Source organism: Mesoplodon densirostris, chromosome 19 (assembly GCF_025265405.1).
Source record: "Mesoplodon densirostris isolate mMesDen1 chromosome 19, mMesDen1 primary haplotype, whole genome shotgun sequence".
Lineage (NCBI taxonomy): Eukaryota > Metazoa > Chordata > Mammalia > Artiodactyla > Ziphiidae > Mesoplodon > Mesoplodon densirostris.
In genome coordinates this window covers 62,052,834-62,071,029 of record NC_082679.1, presented here as the reverse complement: position 1 = coordinate 62,071,029, position 18,196 = coordinate 62,052,834, and the positions used below count along the sequence as shown (strand labels likewise).

The window sequence follows — 18,196 nt, the reverse complement described above, 5'->3', positions numbered from 1 at the left end:
GAACAAAGTAACTACGTTAGGATATTAGATACAGGGTATCAGAAGGTGGTAGGTGCTGTGAAGACAAAGCAAGGCAAAAAGGTGGTGAGGGTTCAGGAGGCTGGATTTTAAAGAGGCCAGGGAGGCAGGCCATCCTGAGAAGACATCACCCACACCGAAAGCCGCCCAGGGCCAGGCAGCAAGCTCGTGGACAGAGTGGGGGCATGCTGCAGCAGAGGGTCTCGGGTAGAGAGGACTTATTTGTACTCATTTTTGTGGCACTTAGCTGAGCTCGAAAAATAACCAGTGGATGGGGCTTCCCTGGTGGCACAGTGGTTGAGAATCCACCTGCCAATGCAGGGGACACAGGTTCGAGCCCTGGTCTGGGAACATTCCACATGCCATGGAGCAAATAAGCCCATATGCCACAACTACTGAGCCTGCACTCTAGAAGCCCATGGGCCACAACTACCGAAGCCCGCGCGCCTAGAGCCCGTGCTCCGCAACGAGAAGCCACCGCAATGAGAAGCCGGCACACCTCAATGAAGAGTAGCCCCCGCTTGCTGAAACTAGAGAAAGCCCATGGCAGCAACGAAGACCCAACGCAGCCAAAAATAAGTAAATAAAACAATAAAATAAATATTTATTAAAAGTAAATAACCAGTGGATAAATGATGACATTGGCTGAGATATCTAAGGTGACAAAGGTGGCGAACACAAAAAACAACTGAGGCAAGCCAGTGGAAAAGTTCTCTTTCCACACTCACCGCTGACACACATTTGGGCTCTCCACCTTGGAAGGCAGACAGCTCTGTGGCTCTTGAATTTGGGGATAACAGCATTTGTTCAGAGCAGGCCAACAAAGGATCAATGCTACGGACCACTAACTGGGACCAGGAAAGCTATAGTGAAGGCATTTTATTTACATCAGTAACGGTGCTCTGATCTCTCCGCTACAACTGTTGAGAAACAGCCCAAAGAATGAAACAAAACAGCTTATTAGCTGATACACAGATCAGTCACCTGGATTCAAGAAACTACACAACAGAGATAAAGAGAGTCGTGAAACCCTTAAAGAAAACTTATAGAGGTCATCTGCATTCTTAATGCAAGAATTACCACCGATCTGAATACCTCAGGAGCAGCCCACCCCTTCTCCATCAGCTCTCATTACTGTAAAGGTATTTCTGGGGAGAGCAAAGCCGTCCCGTGTGCAGAACCACACCATCATCCTGATCTTCATTCCTAGAACTGGAAACACCAAAACCAACCCTCGTGCAGTCCTGAACCTGACAGCCAGCCAGCTGCCCCCACATGCAGGACAGGATGCTGTGCCCAACAGTGGGGCCGCTGGAGGGGAAGCAGACCCCTCAGTGCTCAAGAAACCTTTCCTGAGCCCCAGGCCGCTCCCGGGCCCCTGTGCTCCTACCTTGGAACACCTGCCAGACTCTAGCCAGACGACCGTCTGTGTACTGTGCCCTCCGCCAGGCAGGGCCATGCTGTCCTTCCGCCACTCAGGCACTTGGCCCATTCGGGGCCAGCAGGCTGCAGGCCTCCGGGAAGGGCTGACTGACCAGGGAGGAGAGACACGGCACCCCCAGAATCCAAGTCCACAGGACCCTCCAGGCTCGCTGTGCACGACACACATGGGTGTCCTCCCCTTCTCCCCAGGGAAGGGAGGAAGCTAACTCAGATCTGTTTTCAACCAAAAAGAAATCAATGGCCAAGAAACAAAATGGCAACATATTTCACTTTCTTTCCACCTTAAAAAGAAACTCATTTTTCAACATGTGTCAGGGGGTGAGAGGCAAACTCTTTCCAAACTGAGCTGCAGCAACTCTGTGTCCAGGACTAGTCATGGCTAGGATATTGCTACAGTGTCATTGCATGTGAAGTTCAATTTACAGCCAGTAAACTTCCAGCCAAAACTGAAGAGAACGCTTTTTAAGATTTTTTTTTTTTTTAAGTTATCTCTTAGCTCGTTCTCACTGAATAGAACTCTAGTCACAGATAAAAAAGGAAGTTTGTGCTCCTGGCACTTAACTCACACTGTGTAGTGTGGCATGGAAAAGCCAAGAATTCAGTAAGAACCAAGATGGAACCAAGAGTGACTATTTTAACACCAATTTGTGACAAACTGGAGACAAGAATTGCTAAGCTGACAAATCCATGACCAGCAACCAAAAGAAGGCAGCAAGAGTTTCCGATGGCAAAATGGCTTAATGCTCTGCACAAATCCCCAAAGAGATCTTGACCACAAATGGGCTTCGGGATGAATTAGGAATTTTGTTCCGTCTTGCTGGGACATCAGACGGTCACAGTTAAATCGAGCTGTGGCCGAGTCTGTGCTGCCCGCACACCATCCCCAAGGGCCCCATCTCACCACACGGAGTACCGCAGTCTCCCGTGGCTACGGGGAATGTAATGTTCATGTATATATATATATATATCTTTGTAATTGTGTTTTGCAGCTTATGAACCCCAACACAGGCCTCAGCACGGAGCAAGAGCTGGATACATGTTTGTTGAGAAGGAATTAGTCAATGAGCTAGTTACTGAACTTCAAACAAAACTGAACTCTCATTCTGAAGACCCAGTGCGGCAGGTCTTCAAACAGCAACATTTTCAGGCTCCTCAGTTGGTTCTGTTCCCAACTCACTCTACTCAGTGCTAAAATTAATAATAGTATCTCTCAGAGAGCCACAAACCTGTACCTTTTGTTGTTGTTCATACCTAACCTAGACTGGAAAAGTTTTAAAATGTCCAAGATAAGATTTAGTTAATCCTAGTCACTGAAAAGTGTTCAGCAGGTTAAGGGAAAAGCTGTAAACAAAACGATGTGGAGGGGGACTTCCCTGGTGGCACAGTGGTTAAGAACCCGCCTGCCAGTGCAGGGGACACGGGTTCGTGCCCCAGTCCGGGAAGATCCCACGTGCCGCGGAGCAACTAAGCCCATGCGCCACAGCTACTGAGCCTGCGCTCTAGAGCCCGTGAGCCACAACGACTGAGCCCGCGAGCCACACTACTTACTGAAGCCTACACGCCTAGAGCCCGTGATCTGCAACAAGAGAAGCCACCACAACGAGAAGCCTGCGCACTGCAACGAAGAGGAGCCCCTGCTCGCCGCAACTAGAGAAAGCCCACGTGCAGCAACGAAGACCCAACACAGCCCCCAAAATTAATTAATTAAAAAAAAACAACTATGTGGAGGCTCTGACAGCTGCGTGGGGCTGAGGGAGACACAGACTTGGGGGCCGAATTAGGAGACCCTACTTAGTGCGTCTGGATGGCCACCAGGAGGCCAGGTGACCTGAGGAGAGAAGACCATGACCCAGGATCACAACTGGAAACATGCTATTACATAAAAGGATCCCAAGTGTCTAAAATTTACCACCAAGAGTACCAAAGGGAAGCATTTCAAAATATTAACAAAAGTCATCTCAGAGTCGTGAGATATTAGGGGTGATGTTTTTTCTAATATTTTCTTTATTTTCTAGGAGCATAATCAAGTACCTAATGCTTGTTTTAAAGGTGCCCCCCAAAAAACATAAAGGGAATAATGTCCCCAAATGACCTTCCCTAACGACTCTATCCAACTATCACTGAGGACATTCAAGGGCTATTTGCCTTGCATTCATCTGCCTCAGATGACCCCAAAAGAATGTCCTAATTTTTCCCCCCTCAAAGTTTTGAGATTTAAGATGCTTGAGGTGCTGAGGTGAGCAGAGCGAACACTCTGAGATCTGGAGGAGAGCCAGAAGAGGGACACACCCTTGCCACCCCATATGCAGGACCCCAAGCGGGCCCCTGCACAGCCATCTCCCTCAGCAACGCTAACAGAGAGCGGGACGAGCCACTTCCTCGAACCCATGCTTTCCCACAGATGCCTACCTGCTGACAAGGGCAGACGCCGTCCAGGCTGGACTGGCAAGGTCCCTCGCCCCTCCTGACTTCGGTCCCGGCCCCTCACCCTACACGCCAGTCACCCATCGAGTCCACGTGCTCCAGCGTACTGCAGGCTTTGAGACTTTGTTCCTCTGCATGCTTTCCCCCCACACCCTGTCCTTATGCTTCTCTGCACAAATGTCGCCTTTCTAGGAGGGTCGTCTTCCCAGCTTCCCCTGATGCTACCCCTTGTCCAGTCCACGTGACGCTGCCACTCCTCCCCACCTCCACGGCACCCTCCCCACGGTGGCCCACAAGCCACCGTGAGCCCACTGGGATGGTTCTGCAGGGCAGGCAGAGTGTGAGTGCGTGCCGCCCTCCTCCACACTCTCCCCGGGGTAAGGCTGGCCGCCCGCACCTCAGCACCCAGCGTTCTGAGTTCTCAGGGGCTCCCCACACCCTCCAGCTGCAGAGCCGTCTCCGGCTGGGTATCAGCCAAGGCACCGCTTCCGGGAGCCCATCCTTGACTTCCCAGGGCCGCGCCGACGGACCTTGTGCCCTCCCTCCCGGCACAGTCCTCCGTTTGGAAGGCCACAGGCATCACTGTGACTATCTGATTAGCGTCTGTCTCCCTCACTAGACAGTGAGCTCCCTGGTAAGAGGGACAATGCCCGTCTCTGCTCATCACTCCATCCTCAGCGCCTGGTACACAGCAGCCACTCAATAACTACCTGCTGAATAAATGAATGAATGAATAAATGAAAGTTTTTGACTGTATTGTTCACACCTCTGTTACAGGAATTAACACCCTAAAACAGTATCTACCAATTAGCCTGCTTCCCTCTCCCACTACCCTGTGAACTTCTAAAGCACAGAAACTCTCTTTTCAGCTCTATCCTGCTAATGCCTGGCCACCAAAATTTTTTGTTTGAACAATTACAAAAGATATAAAGTCCTTTATATGTCGTTCTGAATAAAGGTGTCTGGTATCCTACAAATTAATTCCGAAGGACACAGAATGCAACCCCTAAAAGACCTGATTTTGCATTTTATTAGAAGTAGTTGAATATGGTTTCTGGGGAGAGGACCTGACATGAGAAACGGGACAGTTTTTTTGGATTTTCTTCTTTCTTTTGCCATCGCAGTACTTTGATAAAAACAAAGTGGGAGGGACTTCCCTGGCAGTCCAGTGGTTAAGACTCCACACTTCCACTGCAGGGGGCATAGATTCGATCCCTGGTAAGGGAACTAAGATCATGGTGTGGCAAAAAAAAAATAATAATGATAATTAATGATAAATAAATAAACAAAAACACAAAGGGGGAGGTGAACAAAGCCTGATTTTGGAGAAGACGGGGAAAATCCAGGTGCATCACCCAATTCCCCACTATTCACTAGGGTTGATGACCTATCAACCTTTCCAACTAACAAAAGGTTTGTCCTCTCAGTAATCTTCTTTAGTGCAGAGTTGACCAAGAGACAAGAATTTAATTTTGAATCAGACATTTTTTTTTTTTTTTTTACAATACAGAAACTGAACAGTATGGCTGCTATAATTAAGGGGTTGAACGTCTTCAAAATATTTCTTTTTAAAAAAATGGTTTGGGCATTTTAATAGTCATAAATTTCTACAGCACTTCCACAGTTCTCAGTATACAGGTCTCAGGGAACCACTTTAACCTCCAGGACATCCGCTCCATCCCCTGGCAAAATTTGGTAAAAATAAGAACACTTCCTATACTTGAATAGATGCCTTCAATAGTTTTAGAAACAAGACTAGCTCCAAAAAATCCAGCTCAGTGACTACCTGGTTAGAAGAGACTGCATTATGAGACAAGGGAACAAAAACAACAATGCCCAAACACAAAAAGGCACAGAAGACAGACATCAAGGTGAGGACCAAGGATCAGGGAGGATGAGAGTGACATACTTTTTACTTTAAATATTTCTGTTTCAGAAATTGCAGGTCTTTATTTTGTATTTAAAAATAAAATCAGTGGGGCTTCCCTGGTGGCGCAGTGATTAAGAATCCGCCTGCCATTGCAGGGGACACGGGTTCGAGCCCTCGTCTGGGAAGATCCCACATGCTGCGGAGCAACTAAGCCTGTGCGCCACAGCTACTGAGCCTGCGCTCTAGAGCCCGCAAGCCACAACTACTGAGCCCGCATGCCGCAACGACTGAAGTCCTCGCGCCTAGAGCCCACGCTCCACAATGAGAAGCCACAGCAGTGAGAAGCCCACTTGCCGCAACTAGCGAAAGCCTGCACGCAGAAACAAAGACCCAACACAGCCAAAAATTAATTAAAAATAAAATCAGTAAGAACTTTCACCAAAATGCACTCTACACAAAATCTTGTAATTAATAATTAGTAGCAGATTAGCAACCCTTAGTAATTACTAACACATTAATATCTTTAAACATGTAAACCTTTATTTCATTCATTTGGCCATTCCATGAATCTTCACTGAGGAACTACCATGGGGAAGTCACACTGTGAAACATCAGGCCTTTATCAGTTCAGCCAAGTAGAAAAGGCAAAGGATAGAAGTCCAAAGACCTGCTCCTAAGTCCCTGATAGCTCATTTAAGAGCCATGCGACTTCACATCACAACCTTTTTTTAAACTTTTTTTAAATTTTTATTTATTGATTCATTTATTTTGGGCTGCATTGGGTCTTTGTTGCTGCGCGCAGGCTTTCTCTAGTTGTGCCGAGCGGGGGCTACTCTTCCTTGTGGTGCGCGGGCTTCTCATTGTGGTGGCTTCTCTTGTTGTGGAGCACAGGCTCTAGGTGCACGGGCTTCAGTTGTGGCACGTGGGCTCAGTAGTTGTGGCTCGCGGGCTCTAGAGCGCAGGCTCAGTAGCTGTGGCTCGCGGGCTCTAGAGCACAGGCTCAGTAGTTGTGCACGGGCTTAGTTGCTCCGCGGCATGTGGGATCTTCCTGGACCAGGGCTCGAACCTGTGTCCCCTGTATTGGCAGGCGGATTCTTAACCAACGCACCACCAGGGAAGTCCCACAACCTCTTGAGTCTCACTTTATTCATCTGTAAAATGATGATAATAACAACACATTACAGAGTTGCCGTAAGGATCAAACCAGTCACGGCACTTCATAAACCACGCAGCTTATACACTGCACAACTTTCTCCACATGCTGATTGCTGCAATGCTTAATTTTATAATAAGTATGCTCTTCCTCATCCAATTATCAGATCTACCCAGAAGGCCTACTCTCCAGGGTCTCAAATAAATACACACATCTTAGCAGCCACTTAAGGGGAATTACTACTTAAATATCGAGAGAAGTTTTTTTATAAGATCAGGCAAGAATCTCTGAAAACTCCAGAATTAAATGTCCTTTTCAAATTCTCTTCTATTCCCCCCCCCAAGTCCTATCACAGGAAAAAAATTGATGTTTTCAAACAAAATAGAAAGGGTATATATTTTAATGATGCCAGTCTCTCAAAAGAGGCAATTGCTTCACTCCTCTGGAGGTATGAACTGTCTAAAATAGGAGAGACACAAAAGAAGAGGAACACTAGAAATCTTCTTGACAATTATCAGAATATCAAATAAATTCACAAGTTGAGTGGCCCTGACTAAATTTAAATGAATATAATAAAATTTAAAATGTATTGCTTATATCCAGAGCAAAGGATACCATCATGTTTATGCAAGAACTATTAAACAACGCAAACTAACTCATTAGACCAAAAGGCAAATCCAAATTTCCCCCACAGAGCCATGTATTAAATGTCCTTGGGCAGTGCTAGTTCTAGTTCACAAGGCCCATGGCTTGCAACACGGAATTTATAGATATCCAGCCTTATTCAACATATTTTAAAACACAGAAATAAGTATTTTTGACTTGTACTCACAATAATGATAAACTTCTATTTTTGTGAACAGTGAGGAGAGTAAGTTGAGAAAATGGTCTGAAAAGCTGTCCCCACCGCTTCCCGTGCAACCAGTGCACCTCATGGGACTAAAGCCCCAGGAGTGGGTGGGTGGGGGGGGCGTGCTATTCATGGGACCCCTCCCTTCCCACCCCAGCCAGCTCGTTCACAGTAACAGGTCTGTAACATGAACCCCTCCATTTTGTGTGGTCTTAAATGCATGTTTTTTCCTACATTCAGTTTCTTACAGCAGGAATACCTCTAGTATTATCCAATTAACATTTAAGTTTTTTTTTTCACAGTAGCTCCAATGACAACATAAGTTTGCAGCTGTCATGGTGAATCTTTTGAAACTTTAAAGACTACTTGCCACAAAAGAGCACGGGCATGCCAGCATTTCTTCATAAAACAAGTACAAATGGGGAAACAAAATTGTACCAGAAAAAGAAAGAGAGAGGGGGGAAGAAAGAGAAAGAGAAAGGCAGGCAGCTATGTATAAAACTCAAGTACCAAAGGCACAAGAGTGGGGCACCAGCCTTTCTATTAGGAGGTACTTTCATTTCTAATGCACTACTTGTGAGACTCTTAAATCAGAGAGTGTAGGCTTACAAGATGGCCCTTGAGCTGATACCAGAAAAATAAATTGAGAACTGATCTGAAGAATGACAACCAGTAAAGCTGCAGACGAAGCCCAGGAGGGAGGGGCCTGAGGGACAAGAGCAGGCGTCCTCAGTGCGCAGACTCTTGGTGCAGACATGGGCTAACACTCTCCAGGCACATGGTCATCTCTCAATTCTCAAGTGAGCCAGAAAAGGAAAGTCCAGAAAGACACGATGTATTCTCTCGCTCCCTGCCCCAAACCACACTTCCACTCTACACCTCATCGACCCTGTTCCCAGGAGAGGGCAACCTGAGCAGAGTGCCTTTCAAAACAGGGAGCGGCATGGAGCTATTGGTTTCTTGGGTCTCCTGCTGAAAATGGGGTCATGTCTGAGGAGCTTTTAAGCAGTCAGAAAGTAGCCCACTCATGAAAAGTCTACACTCTGAAGACTCCACATCTAGGTTTATGATAGATTCTACAATTTCTGATTCTTTTTTTTTTTTTTTTTTTTTTTTTGCGGTACGCGGGCCTCTCACTGCTGTGGCCTCTCCCGTTGCGGAGCACAGGCTCCGGACGTGCAGGCTCAGCGGCCATGGCTCACGGGCCCAGCCGCTCCGCGGCAGGTGGGATCTTCCTGGACCGGGGCATGAACCCGTGTCCCCTGCATTGACAGGCGGACTCTCAACCACTGCACCACCAGGGAAGCCCTACAATTTCTGATTCTTGAAACAAATACTATAAACCTACCCCCACCGGCTGCCTTTATTTTGCCTACTGTTCTTAGTACAGACTGCACTGACAGAAACGGTCACAGAAAGACCTATTGGGAGATCACTTCAATAAACAGGAAAACTGCAGTCCAAGCACATGTAAGTCTTTGGAAATGAACATCTACACTGCTGAAGTAGCACTAAAGTGACAAATGACAGTAATCCAGTGGCCCAAGGCCAGTAAATTCCATTGCAAACAGATTTATCTGTCTTGTGCCACAGTGATTCTTGCATGTGTGGCAGTAAAGACAACTGTAACAGCGTAATTACAAATTCAAAAGCAAGTGCTTCCCACTGTTTTCATATTTAGTATATTATCAGTAAGAAGTGTCCTCAGCAACCACCCTTAATGTGCCACTTGACAAACTAGATCCATTAACAGCCAAGTACTTGCCTGTCTGAAATTTGTAAAAACACAAGAACAAACAAAAAATAACCTTGATGAACTATAATTCAAGTAGAGATGATACAACTTTTCTCAGTTACTTCAATATTATATTCTGAACACAGCACAAAGTAAATGTACCACTAGGCCTGGCATTAAATAATCATTAAGCTTTAGAATTCTTTTCTCCTTTAAGTTTTCCTATGCAAACCACTATTCAAACCACTTCAGTTCCACATAAAAAAGCCCTCAAATATATGTCCTAACTGTTGCTCTAGAGAGGAATTTGGAATGAGGCGGTCCACTTACTATTTGCTCATTTCAGGACACTGGTCCCCACAAGACAGGCTCCAGAGGGTGAGGGTGAGGCCCTGGATAAGGCTCATCTCCACTGCTCCTGTGTAGAAACCACTGAGGCGACCATCAACGCACAAGCTTTAAATGGCTTATCTAGTCTTAGGACATGTTTCAAGATTTTGCTGTCACTATGCAAAGGAAAACTGGTATCTCCAAATATTCCACATTTCAAATAATTTTATTTACTTCAGTTGCTCACTATGAAACTCCAATAAAAATGTCTCTCTTTGGAAAACTACTAATACTGCTGTCAGTTACAAAGATATTCAACGATACAGCAACACTACCATATGCTGTAAACTGGATCCAAGAAATTCCACAGTGTAAAATGTGGGCGCCACAATGCTGTATGTGAGGCAGTGAAAAGATGAGAGTGAGCCCGCTGCACAGGACCAGGACAGGAGCAGCCACACGATGTCCAAACAGGGTGTACGAAGAATTATTGTAGAGTTTTCACTATAAATGACTGCAATGATCACAAAAATCTCTTCTGGTTTACGGCAGAATTGGTCAGTTCAAATTAATTACCCCAAATCATTTTAATCAGTTCCCTCATGCAAACAAATGTCAGAGATGTACTTTCACTCCAACTGTCAAAGTTCGTTGTATTTATTAAAATGTGTTGAAAACTACTGGCATTAGAAATGTTTCTAAGTTTTGCACTGTTTATGTCAATCCAGGGAAAAGGGTTCAATCAATGGTGTGGAAATAGGCTATAAACTATATAAATGTTTTAAATTGTAACCTTAAAATCCAATTTTAAAATAGGACCCTTATAAAAACTTAATAAAAGAAAAAAGAAAAGAAAATAGGACCCTTACTGTTAATCTGTGATTCATATCTCCAATAATAAACAAGAAACACGCATAATAACAAATAACAGTGCTTAGCAGAGGGCAAGAGCCCAACCAATATTTGTTGAATTAATGAATGGCCATGACTATGGCAGGACCTTCAGGACAGCAGGTAACTGAATAAAACAAAATTATTAAAATGCTTAGCCTGACTCAAGCAGGATCCAATCATTAAATCCTATCACATATGATTTCATTACTTGTTTTCATTACTATTCTTCTAAAAGAAAATTATGAAAAGAAAAGAAAAGAAAAATATGAGAACTCATACTATTTCCTTTCCTACCTTCTGCATGCTACAACTTAAAAGCATTTTAATCATACTTTAGTTTTTTTTTACAAATTTATTTATGTTATTTTTGGCTGCATTGGGTCTTTGTTGCTGTGTTTTCTCTAGCTGCAGCGCGCGCGCAGGCTTCTCACTGCAGTGGCTTCTCTTGTTGTGGAGCACGGGCTCTAGGCACACGGGCTTCAGTAGTTGTGGCACGTGGGCTCAGAAGCTGTGGCGCAGGGGCTTAGTTGCTCCACGACATGTGGGATCTTCCCGGACCAGGGCTCGAACCGTGTCCCCTGCATTGGCAGGCGGATTCTTAACCACTGTGCCACCAGGGAAGCCCTAATCAAACTTTAAAAGAATAAACCCAAAGTGCTGCTAACATTTATGTTCAGCTAACTGTTGCCACTCCAATTTTCTAAAGATGTGTATAGGCAATATTGCTGTATAAAACATAAATACTAGGACATTAAGGAAAGTAAATGAAATTACAATCACTTTTACCTATTATCACCACTCATTAACATTTCACTTTGCATTGCGATTGGTGCTTCCTGGTGCTTCCGATAATGGAAGTGGGGACTTCCCTGGTGACGCAGTGGTTAAGAATTCGCCTGCCAATGCAAAGGACACGGGTTCGAGCCCTGGTCCGGGAAGATCCCACATGCCGCGGAGCAACTAAGCCCGTGCGCCACAGCTACTGAACCCGCGAGCCACAACTACTGAAGCGCGCGCACCCAGAGCCCGTGCTCCGCAACAAGAGGAGCCACCGCCATGAGAAGCCTGCGCACAGCAACGAAAAGTAGCCCCCACTCGCCACAACTAGAGAAAGCCCGTGCACAGCAACAAAGGCGCAACGCAGCCAAAAATAATAATAAAATTTAAAAAAAAATTTTTTAAATAAGAGCAAAGCTTGGGCTTCCCTGGTGGCGCAGTGGTTGAGAGTCCGCCTGCCGATGCAGGGGATACGGGTTCGTGCCCCGGTCTGGGAGGATCCCAAATGCCGCGGAGAGGCTGGGCCCGTGAGCCATGGCCGCTGGGCCTGTGCGTCCGGAGCCTGTGCTCCGCAATGGGGGAGGCCACAGCAGTGAGAGGCCCGCGTACAGCAAAAAAAAAAAAAAAAATAAGAGCAAAGCTTAATTTAAAAATAAAATTTAAGGTGAGAAAAAGGCAAACACCAAATCTCTTAAGGAAAGAAATCTTTGAATTGCACACTTGTAAAACTTATTCAACCACTACTAAGCCCTTTTTTTGTGCAAAGAACTATACTGAGTTACTTTAAAACGCAGATGTACACGTGAACAAAAGTTTAAAGGGGAAAGTTGTAGAGCAAACTAAAGTGCCAAAAGTTTAACAAAATTGCTGCTTCCTGTAAGATCTCATTTTTTAAGTTATCGAGTCTCAAATTCCGCGACACGCGTTAATTCCAATAGTTACTAAAACCGACTCCATTTCCAAAAGGGCAACAAAAACCAACTGCTTTGAAAGGGTTACGATTTACCGGCCACCAGTTTTCCAACAGCTACTTTGTTTCATTTTCCCTTATTTAATACATATTTAATACAACAGCACACTGAGATGATATAAAAACGCGCAATAACTTCTAGGGCTTAGAAGTCAACACATCAGCGGTCCACAGCAAGCCTGACAAATAATACCACATGCCGATTTTTATCCAGACCAATTGTATTTGGGGGAGTGAGGAGAGGGAATAAGAGCTCAACTCTACACTCACATCTCTCTAAAAGCGTGCGTTTTACTCTTTCTTTCCACTATGGGATTATCACAAACGACCCCTAAGATACCGCTATGACAGGGTGCGTTAGTAGTGTCAGCCAGGCTGGGGCGGATTCGTGCAAAAGATGTCACTCAAAGGCAGGTACAAGTATGGTCCTGGCGAGTTATTTAGAGTTTTCTTTGCACCAGTAACCTTAGGCTGCTTCTTAGTGACTTGAGTCTAAAAGTCAGAACACCGGCAAGCCGCCCCCCCCGCGCCGGGTCAATCAAACTGCGAAAGCAACCTTTGGGGCCATGGGGAAAACGGGGCACCCCAAATCTTGGTGGCTCGTTCCGGGCAGAGAGGCGACCACAGGGCGTGGAAGGCTATGCCGCCCCGGGGCCTCCCGAAGATTCCCGGCTGCCTCCTGGAGCAGCCAGGGCCCCATCTGCACCGCCGGCTCGCCCCGCGGTCCAGCCCTGAGGTTAACCCCTTCGCGCCCCCCACGCCCTCTCCAGGCCGGCCCGGGCGCCCCCTCTGAAGCGGGGCCCGGTGGGCTCTGGCGCGGGGCGGGCCGGGCTGCAGGCGGCCGAGGCGCGGAGGCGGCGGGAGGCTCGGGGCCTAGTCCCGGGCAGCGTGTCCCGGCGCCCTCCCCCACTCCCACACGCTCGCTCGGGGCCGGGGTGCGCCCGCCCGCCCGTCCGCCCGCCGCGGCGCCCACCCGCCCGCGGCCCGGGGCCCCTTCCCGCCGAGGGCGCCGGCCGACTGCTACCTGCGGGTTGCGGAGGGCCATGGCGGCCCGTTTCAATGAGCCTCGGCGCTCGTCCGACTCCTCACGCTGCTTCCCCCGCCGCCGCCATCTTCTCGCCCGCACATACACACTCGCATCGGCCGCCGCGCCTGCGCACTGGCCGCGTGCCGCGGGGCGCGGGGAGGCCGGGCGCGCTGAGCGCGCGCTGCGCATGCGCGGCCGACAGGTGGGCGTGCGCGGCGAGAGTCGGCCCGGGGCGGACCGCGAGCCCGCGGCCCTCGGCGGATGCGGGCCCGCTCGCCGCGGACCTAGAGCTCCCGGGTCCGGCTGCTGCGCCGGAGGGGAAAGGACAGTAGACGGAGGTGATAACGCCAAAGCGCCTGGTCGGCTCGGGTTTCTCACCAGCCGGGAGGCCACCTGGGTGCTGGGTGGGACTCGGGATGTCCGGAGCCCGGGAGCCGCGGCCTGAAGTCCGCCCGCGCCCCCGAACCCCGGGGTCGTCCTGGGCCGGGGTCGTCCTGGGCCGGGGTCTCCGAAGTGCGCGCTGAAGATCTCAGAGTAGTCCCGGTTTATGGAGGTCACATCCGTCCATTCATTAATTTATTCACTTTTCATTCATTCCACAAACACTATCTGAGCGTCTACTCTGTACCACGCCTTTAGCTAGGCATTGGAGAATATTTTGAAAAAATAAAAATGAAAACGCACCGGTAAGGTGTTTAGGATTGGGGCCTGGCAAATAGTAAGCACTCAGCGTTGCCTACTATCACACGCATACATGCACGCATACAGACAGACCAGCTTTCGGGTCACTGGTTCAAGAAACAGTGAACCCCCTACTTGACCATGCAGTTTATCACCTACTTTGGCCCTTCTAGCTGAGTGATTCGGGCAAGTTAATTCCGTTTCCTAAGTCTTTGGTTTCCTCACCTGTGAATGAGGCTAATAAAATTTCTTAACTCCCAAGATTTCTGTGAGGATCAAATTAGGTGAGTGTGAACGCACCAGCCCTCAACAAACATTAGCTTCTGTGATTATTATTCATAACCATGATCGCTCTTTTCAAGTGCTCAGCAAACAGAGAGCCTATTACCAGACCCCGTGCTGAGCAGAGGGGATCAACAGTAAGATCCATTGCCACATTCCATAAGGCAGAGGGCCTGGTCTTTTCAAAAATGGGATGCCATGAAAAATATAAGAAGGGGAAGGGATTGTCTAAAATAAAAGAGCTAAACTGATACAAACTACTATATATAAAATAGATAAAAAAACAAGGTCCTACTGTATAGCACAAGGAACTATATTCAATAGCCAGCGATAAACCACAATGGGAAAGAATATGAAAAAGAACATATATATGTATAACTGAATCACTTCTCTGTACAGCAGAAGTTAACACATTTTAACTCAACTATACTTCAACACAAAATTCTAAAAATAAAATAAAAGAGCTAAATAAAAAACTTAACCGAATACAGTGTGTGAAGCTTGATTGGATACTGGTGTTTTTTAACCTGGTAAATATTTTTTGACAGTTGGAGAAAGTTGAGTATGGCTTGGATGTAGATGATTTTAGTGAATTATTGGTAAGTTCCATAATAATGATATTACGCTCATGTGAGAGAATGTTGTTTTGTTAGGATATGCATCTGAAGAATTTAGGGTGAATGTCATAATACCTGAGTTATTTTTTAATGGTGCAATAAAAAATAAAATTATATAAGCACACACAAATACACATAGAGGGAGAGAAACTAAATAATGCAAAATGTTAACAGTTGTTGGATCTAAGTGGTACCATCAACTTTTCTGTATGCTTGAAAAAAATTTTTAACAAAAAACTAGGGAAGGGAATTCCCTGGCAGTCCAGTGGTTAGGACTCCGTGCTCTCACTGCGGTGGCCCTGGTTTGATCCCGAGTCAGGGCAATATGATCCCACAAGCCCCGCGGCTCAGCCAAAAAAAAAAAAAAAAAAGCTAGGGAAACAGAACACAATACTGTATCCATGCTGTGATTAAAACCACAGAAAAATTCTGCCTACATATAGAGAAAGACAGGGAGGGATATGAAAACACATTGGTGACGTAATGGTTGATATCTGATTTTCATCATAACGGTTCTTGAACAAAAAATCAAAATTATGGGACTTCCCTGGTGGCACAGTGGTTAAGAATCTGCCTGCCAAAAAAGGGGACTCGGGTTTGAGCCCTGGTCCAGGAAGATCCCACAGAGCAACTAATCCCACGTGCCACAACTACTGAGCCCGCGCACCTAGAGCCAGTGGTCTGCAACAAGAGAAGCCCCCACAGTGAGAAGCCCGCGCACCAAAACAAAGAGTAGCCCCCGCGCTCAGCAACAAACACCCAACTCAGCCAAAAAAAAAAATCAAAATTATGATCAATGAGACCCAGTTTTAATTTTCAAATCACTTACAGAGATATTACCACGAATTTTTTTTTTAATGTTGACACTATTGGGGTTTTTTGGGGGGTGTTTTTTTTTTTTTGGTTGTTTGTTTTTTTGGGTTTTTTTGGCCACACTGGGTAGCTTGCAGGATGTTAGTTCCCCAACCAGGGATCAGACTCGTGGCGTGCCCCCTACAATGGAGTCCTGGAGTCCTCTCACCACTGGACTGCCAGGGAATACCAAAAGTATGTTTTCTGTTTGTTTGTTTTTAATGGTGGCACCACATAATTTCAATACAAGGAGATAAATGTGAAAAGGAAAATATGAACAAACACTGTGGGCCCTGCAGTCCTTAGCAAACCCTCCTACTAAGAGCCAAGGGAGGAACCCAGAGTAAAGACAGGCCAGAAATAAAATCCTGAGTCCCCCACTCACTGGGTTGCATGAATTTCAGCAGGTTACTTAAACTGTCTATGACTCTTTTGTAAAAGGACGTGTGGTAGGCAGAATAATCTCATCCCAAAAATGTTCACTTCCTAATCTCCAGAACCCTGTGCAGGTGTGACTTTACATGGTAAAAGGGACTTTGCAGATGGGATTAAATTGAGGACTTTGAGATGAAGAGATAATTCTGGATTATGTGGGTGGGACCCATATAAACACAAAGATCCTTAAAAAAAGAAGGGAGGAAGCCAGAAGGTCAGACAATCAGAGAAGTAACAAGGGGCGGTTGTGGCGCGGTGTGGGGGGGGCGGATTTCAAGATGCTAAGCAGCTGGCTTTGAAGATGAAGGCAGGGTTATGAGCCAGGGAAAGCAGGAGGTTCTAGAAGTTAGAAAAGAAACAGACTCTCTCCTAAAGCCTCCAGGAGGAACAAAGCCTTGCTTACACCTTGATTTTAGCCCAGTGGGTCTTCTGACCTACAGAACTATAAAATAATAATTTGTAAACCAGTCAATTTGTGGTCATTTGTTACAACAGGAAATGAACATAGGGGATAATACCACCTCCTTTGCAAGCCTGTTGCCAGGAGGAAACAAAGTAATGGATCTAGCACACGGAGTATGGTGCTGAGCACTTTTTAACTACCAATCAATAAGTGACAAGGGACTTTTTTTTTTTTTTTTTTTTTTACGGTACCGCGGGCCTCTCACTGTTGTGGCCTCTCCCGTTCCGGAGCACAGGCTCCGGACGCGCAGGCTCAGCGGCCATGGCTCATGGGCCCAGCCGCTCCGCGGCATGTGGGATCTTCCCGGACCAGGGCACAAACCCGTGTCCCCTGCGTCGGCAGGTGGACTCTCAACCACTGCGCCACCAGGGAAGACCTAAGGGACTTTTTATTGTATCCCAGGGAGGCTGTAAGTTTTCTCCAAGGAGGTAACATTTGAGCTAAGCCTTGATGGCTATGTCTTGAGAGGGCACCCATATTTCCCCATCTGAACCAATGGATGCATGTTTTGACAAGCAGGAGTTAACTCTTGGGCCCAAGGGGTCAGAGTATTTCAGTTAGACCTGTCCTACCCGGAAAATTCTTTTCTGAAACTCTGATAGTATAGAAGAGTACCACTAGCTGTGTGACCTTGGGCAAGTACCTATCTCTCTGGACCTCAGTTTCCTCATCTGTAAAATAGGAGGAATAATACCTTTCAGGAATGTAGTAGAAATAAATATAATGACAAGAAAAGGTACGTAAATTGCTTAATAAGACGTTCAGCATAGAACAAGGGCTCGATAAATGATAGAAATTATCATTAGGATTCCCAGACTTTTTGGAAAGGAAGGTGATGTTTGCACAGGCTCAGTGCATTTGACAGGATATATCGCCAATGATAAAATTCAAGCTTTCAAACAAAAATTAGAATTTGAGGAAATGTATCCACCATTGTGAGCTGGGCAGCTTTCCAACACTGAAGGACTTTTCTGATGAGATTGGTGGTGATAGTAACAAATGAGATTTTAAAAAAAATATTGACTAATGGAACATTTCAACATTTGGAAGATGTGTATAACTCACTGAATCAATATTTTCCAAATGACCCGTGTAGGATGTTATAAAATCATGCATGAATAAAAGATCCATTCAAAGTACAAGATAGACCAATGGACTTTAATCTAACAGTGTACGAAAAAATTCAGAGATGATTTCACATTCCACTTTCCAATTTTCCTTTAAGAAATTTGTCTGCTTTTCACAGAGCAACAGAGAAAAATATCCATAATTACCAAAAAAGGTCATTCCCTTTTTTTTCTTTTTTTCTTAAGAAAGGCCATTCCTTATGAGGACTATACTTTTCAGGAAAATACTCCTCTCTCCCTTTCTCAAC

General features: G+C 46.1%; 1 protein-coding gene across 1 annotated transcript in view; it reads right to left on the bottom strand.

The window, feature by feature from the left end:
* USP10 (ubiquitin specific peptidase 10) overlaps positions 1-13,680 on the bottom strand; it is a 72,799-nt gene extending 59,119 nt beyond the window's left edge. The window contains exon 1 of the mRNA XM_060083188.1: positions 13,489-13,680. Coding sequence (XP_059939171.1) covers positions 13,489-13,680 — 192 coding nt within the window. The remainder of the gene's footprint in view (positions 1-13,488) is intronic.
* Positions 13,681-18,196: the final 4,516 nt, after the last annotated feature.